General features: G+C 38.5%; 1 protein-coding gene across 1 annotated transcript; it reads right to left on the minus strand.

The window, feature by feature from the left end:
* Positions 1 to 411: 411 nt before the first annotated feature.
* LOC149249454 (putative N-acetyltransferase HLS1) lies at positions 412 to 4,840 on the minus strand. The gene is made up of 3 exons (XM_089458694.1): positions 3,996 to 4,840; positions 3,136 to 3,305; positions 412 to 1,962 (listed from the first exon to the last, which is right to left on the minus strand). The coding sequence occupies exons 1-3, from the start codon at positions 4,272 to 4,274 to the stop codon at positions 1,107 to 1,109; spliced, it is 1,305 nt and encodes a 434-aa protein (XP_089314820.1). The 5' UTR covers positions 4,275 to 4,840; the 3' UTR covers positions 412 to 1,106.
* Positions 4,841 to 6,251: the final 1,411 nt, after the last annotated feature.

Raw genomic sequence — 6,251 nt, forward strand, 5'->3', positions numbered from 1 at the left:
GCGGTGGAAGAAGTCGAATACACCAGGTAGCTTGCTTTCTCAAAAATATATTTCATGTATATATATCAAAAACATATATATATATATATATATATTCATGTATATATATCAAAAACATATATATATATATATATATGCGCGCCTTGCAATTGTTTCTAATAGACAAGAAAATACGTAAGGCGCATAATTCTTTAAATAAATAAATAAACCGTGCTTTGATGTCAGGTTTTCCCAATTTTAAGAAAAGATGTTACCAAAATTTTCCATGATGTTACCTGAACGGTTGTAAGAGAAGCATTGTTAAAACAGTTATGTAAATTTGAACAAACAGAAAGAAAAGGGGAAAGGGAAAGGGAAAGGCAAAGGGAGAAGGAAAGTTTTGAAATATCTCCACCCATGATGATTGCCAAATTATTAAAGCCAAAAATGGATAAGATGGTATTGATCGCAGACCGCTACTTCACAAGTTGAGTGAGAGACAAGAGGCAGGGAGACATTGGGTCGTCATCAATCACGAGCAACATAGCCCCCCTCGTCCCTGGCCCTCCCTTTCCCTCATCTGCTACATTGTAAGTTACCGAACCCCGAGGGAATTTCGGGAAAATCATGTCGTATATCTGCCCTTCTGATCACCCTGCGAATCGTCCACATCATCTGAGAAGAGGCCGAAAAGTGGCATTGTTTTACATCTGTAAATCCTTACAAAGTGGCAAGAACCGACGTTCTGCGACCATATATATGAGCCCTATCTGTTGTCCTCTACTAATAATAAGTAGATAAAAATACAATAAAAGTACATAGAGACGACTAGAGCCAAAAAATCAAAAAGGCGAATCCGAATCTGTCGCTGACATCTGTTATGCCATAATTGTGAAGCTTTCTGGCTATGGCGTTTGTTTCTGAAAGCGGTTTCGGTAGCAAACTTTTTTTTTCATGCTGTTGGAATCTGGCAGAAATATATACTGACGGAGAGATTTTCGGGGTCGAAATTTTGACAAAGACCCTCAGATTCCAAAGTTAAACAAAATTTTGATGGAATTCTTTCCAAATTTTTATGGGATTTATGACATGGAAGAGGGTTCTAGGGTCTTTTTACTCCTTCCTGTTCAGAAGTCTCTGGGATCCACGAACATTTGGGCTGAAGGTGGAGATTTAGACCAATCGGGTGTCACGTCTTCCTGGGTTACCAGTTTCTTAATGCACCATAGGTCCTCTGGACACGAGAAGATTTCCCAATGGGGAATGAAGTCCCGCAGTGGATCACAGCAACCCACCTCGGTCGCTATTAGTCTGCATTTTCGGCTCTTTCTGGCGAGATTGTAGCAGAACCGCCACAGATTTTTTATCAGCTCCGGTCCCTTGCTCCCCTCTGTGTGCAGTCCGTATAGAAAATGCAACCCAAACGGATGGAACACGTCGGGAATCGAGGGGATTTTTAACCAGGGCAAGGTTCTGTCCAACACACGCGTGGTGGCGGCGCACATACACTTCAACGACGAGACACCCTTCACTTGCATTTTGAATACATCGCCGCTGTTCCACACGCTGACGACGGCCCATGAGCTGGGGAAATCGGCGGGGAATTGCCCGTTCTGCAAGCTCGGCCAGCCTTCCTTTCGGGGAAAGGCCACCCATGTGCCCAGGCTCAGTTTATTGTTCACCACTGCTTCAATGTCGGCGGGAAAGAATTCTCTGGTACCAAGCCTATGCCTGTAAAGGGCTTCGGCCTGTTCAACGTTGAGCTTCAAGATTTTAACGCTGGAGGGCGTTCGTTTGGAGTGGGCATGGACGGGGTGGACTAGAATGGCCGGTGTTCTGAACTTAGAAAAATTGCATTTCTCTGTAAAAAGCTTGATAGATGCCTCATTATCCTTCTCAGTGGCCATGTATGCATACTCAGCTCCATTTTCTTTCAACCATGCTTCAAGTGTTTGGACTAGCTTCAACCCAATTCCCAAACGCCTGGTCCAAACCAACAACAAAAACCATGTTGCATTTAGAACTTACACTTGAATAATTAAGTTGCAGAAGCAAACCACTGACCATGTGTTACAAAATTGCACTATACAGAAAAATTAACCATAACCCAATTAACTATTTATTATTGAAAAGAAGACAGCACCAATTAGTATAAGAGCCCCATAATACAAAATGTTCATATGATACAGTGGACTGGCCATCACAGAACCAGAGATAGCCGATCATCCCTTTGATAAGGCATTACAATCAATATCACAGAAGAATTACCCAATGGCTGATGTCAAAGATTACACCATTGGCATAAAGATTTCACAGTATGGTGGGGTTTTTAATAATGTAGCGAACCAGTTATCACAATTAGAAATGCCATGAGATAATAGCACAAGAGGGCAGCCCACATTTAATATTACAGTGGGAATTCTCCAGTATGATAAACCAGTTACATAACCAATATATAATGCAACAGTATGGCCTTCTACAATATGAGGGTTGACCACATTTCATAGTGCAGTGGAATTCTACAGTATGGCAGACCAGCTACAACAACCAATATGGAGTGTTATGTGATTGTTAAAGAATTCATTGCATGGTGCACATATATGGTATTTTGGACCAGCCACCATATCTAATATCAACCAACATGAATGCTGCAACATAATAGCACGAGGATTCCCCAATTTACTAAAGATTTCTAGTACCAACTGTCACAAACAATGTGAAATAAGCATAACAGGATTAACCCATTGACATAAAGAAGAGAATAGTACAAGAGGTAATAAAAACCCAATACATGAATATAGTGCTCACAGCTATTAAACCCAATACATGAATATAATGTTCATAGCTATTAAACCCAATACATGAATATAGTGCCCACAGCTATTAAACCCATTTCTACTCTCACCGGTACCAAACCCTTCGATGTTTGCATAATCCCAAATTGGTTAGTCACTCCATTAGGGATTGCACAGCTAGAGGGTTTTAATATTGCAATATTTTAATCAATCTTTAAATAATATACTATTCTTGATATTGCATGGATTACAGTATTCCCACCATCAAAAATTTAAAAGCCACCGAAAGCCTTGTACAGTATTTACACAGCAACAAAGATGAAAGAGGCACTGAGATTATTCTCAATATTATAATTATTACCTGTGCCTTGGCGAGACTCGAAGACCAAGAATGTAGGCTGCTTTTGTATATCTGGGATTCAAAGATTCCTTCAGCGCGTCTTCAGCCGGAATGTTTCTACCGCACACAACAGTTTTGATGCAGCCTCTGATCAGTCCCACGATCTCTCTCTGCTGTCCAATCTCAGCAACCTGAGATCGCATAGGGAATTATAAAATTAATAAGACCCACAGCGTAAATTCATCCTATAATATGAATAATCACACTATCCCAAAAAACACAAACATCTGAGAAACATTACTTAATTCAAGAAGAGCAGAACCTAAACTCGAATAATAATGCACTAGCAATCACGCCTAGATTCAAGTTTTTAGTCATATACGCCTTCTTTTTAAAAATCTTGCCAGAAAATCCGCCGCAAAATTTAGCGAACAACGAATTCTAATTCTGGGCTTGAAGTGAATCTCAGGCATTAAATAGTGTAAAATTTAAGCAGCAAATTCAATACCAATACAATGAATAAGAAAGAGATTCAAAATCCACAGCTGCACTGTAAGTAAATCATACAACTTATACGAAGCTCCTCCAAAAAAATCTGTTAGTTTTCTTCAAACTTTCTAAAAAATCTGATAATTTGCTTCAATCTTTCAGGGCAAGAAAAGATAAAAGACTCCCCGGAACAGAAAAACGTCCATGGATAGGACTCCGACACCACTTAACAAACAAGCGGAGCTAAAAGAGGACAACATTAAATTCACCACCATTCAAACTCTTCTCGACCAAAAAGCGTTTCAAAAACTAAAGAGAAAAAACTAGAATACCAGCATTACATAACCCAGGGTAAAGATTTTCAAATCCTAAAAACCAAAAAACTAGCATACCAGCATTACATAAGCCGGGCTATGACGGACCCTGCAGAGTGGGTCGCCCATTAAATCCGTGAAAAGAGAAACTTCCCCACTCTGCCCCACTTCGCACTGTAACTCTAGCCTCTCAACTTTCTCAACATCCTTCTCAGGATCAAATTCTCTGATCCTAACCGCCATTTTCTCAAACCCAAAACAGGCGGCCATTTTTCTATTCCTCTGAGAAGAAGAACAGGCGACCCAATCCCCTCCGCACACTCCAACTTCAAACACAATTTCTATCGATCCCACCATTATCACCAAATAAATAAACACACAAACCAAATACGGCGGGCAGGGTCTGCAACACCGGGGAGGATCTGAACACGGAGTAGCGAAAACCTTTAAACGGCCGCCCTTGTACAATGTTTATGTACAAAGTGTATAGAAATACACTACGACACCCAGATTCTGCAATACTGGAGATCTAAAACCTAAGGCAATGCCCAAAACTAACATGCCCAGCTTGTACTACAGTACGCAATAACCATACGAATCTCTATATGTACATGAGCTTCGCTCGAGACTGCCCTTTGCCCTGCCCACTTTGAGTGCCTTAGTCACGTGTGAACATTACAAACCCTTCACGCCGCAGCCGGCACAATGTTCACGATTATCGCCATTAATATTTTATATCATTTTTAATACAGCATCGAAGCATGCGCGCAGATTTCCTGGCAATAAAAACACAACTACGCTTCGACCGTTGCGGTGCCCAGTCTGGTTTTCCCCTCTCTCACTTGCTTTACACTCTCACCCGCCCGGGCCGCCCCCCTCCTGCGATTTGCACAACCCGAGTCCTTAAATCATTCGCAAAATCTCTCTGTCGTGCGTAACTGTTTTTTTAATAATCCTCAACGCCCACCCTCGCCGCCATATTGTTTCCTGCCCCTCTTTTTTTCACGCAAATCAAGTAAATCCCAACCATCATTACACTCCCCCCCTCCCCTTGATTAAATAATTAATACTGCGCCGCACTAAATTGTCATTAAAAACCACCATTATTAAAACCTGGAATTGCATGCATCTCGGCGATGGAATTGAATTACGTGCATGGAGAGAGGGGTGGCCACTGGCATTTACACATGTCCGTCGCCGTTCACACGCGCTTAAATCTCACTGGCCGTTAATCATGTAATGGAAAAGAAGGCGTTCCCCCACTCCCATGTCTCTCATGTGCCACCACTACCTTCACGTTTTGCTGTTGGCAGAGGTGGTGTTAATTTCATGGACTGTGTGTGAGAGAAGAAGAAAGTGGCCACTTTTTATAAAGAGTATAACATTAAATAAATCTTAACGACATTTAGCGCCGCTCTTTTCTTTAAATAGAAATCAGGACAACACCCTTTCTGTAGGCTGCACTTATCAGCATAATGGCGGAGTTCAAATATTCAAGATTTTTATCTTCTACGGGTATTTTCTTTTTTCTTTAAATTTCATTATAGTTAGTATTAAATTTAGATAGTTAGTATGTAAGAACGGTTAGAATTATATTATAGCTTTTAACGGTTGAGTTTATACGATTTGATTCACTAACAATAAAATAACGTATTTTAGCAACGGTTTGATAAAGAGGTATTTTTAATAATAATAATAAAAGAAAATGAAATTTTTTTATGATAATGAAAATAAGATTATATAATTGCGGGTGAAATTATAATTTTTTATTATTTAATTAGTATTTTAGAATATGTAAATAGAACGAGTTTAATTTTTTTTAAATGTTCAAATTAGAAAAAATCAACCACTTAAATATGTCATTTCATTAGTTTTTGATAAAATTTGTTAGTCGGAAAACCGTAAAAAGAAATCCTCATTGAACCATAAAACGTTTCATAATTATGGAAGATTAATGCATTTAATGCGCATAATAATCGAAAATATAACATTGAATCTTAAAACATTCATAATTATATACCATTCATTTTTTTAATGAGTCCACATTTTCTTTTATATGTTTTAAGATAGTTTTTATGATATAATTGTAGAAAGTTAACTCATTTATCAAAATATATTATTTTTTTATTTTTTATGAGTTTTTTTTATGTGTTCTAGTTTATTTGTTTTATATTTTGGAAAGTTTTCTGACATATTTTCTGGTTGAAATTATTTAAATTTTGCAAAAATTTCTTCGAATCACAAGTTTGGATTATAAACTCTCCACAATTTGAATGTCTTAAAAATTTCTCACGCGATTAAATTTATATATTTATTTATTCTATGAAAGTGGTA

This window comes from Pinus tabuliformis, chromosome 7, assembly GCF_031772625.1.
Source record: "Pinus tabuliformis cultivar Carrire ecotype Pingquan chromosome 7, CPIR1, whole genome shotgun sequence".
NCBI classification, from domain to species: domain Eukaryota; kingdom Viridiplantae; phylum Streptophyta; class Pinopsida; order Pinales; family Pinaceae; genus Pinus; species Pinus tabuliformis.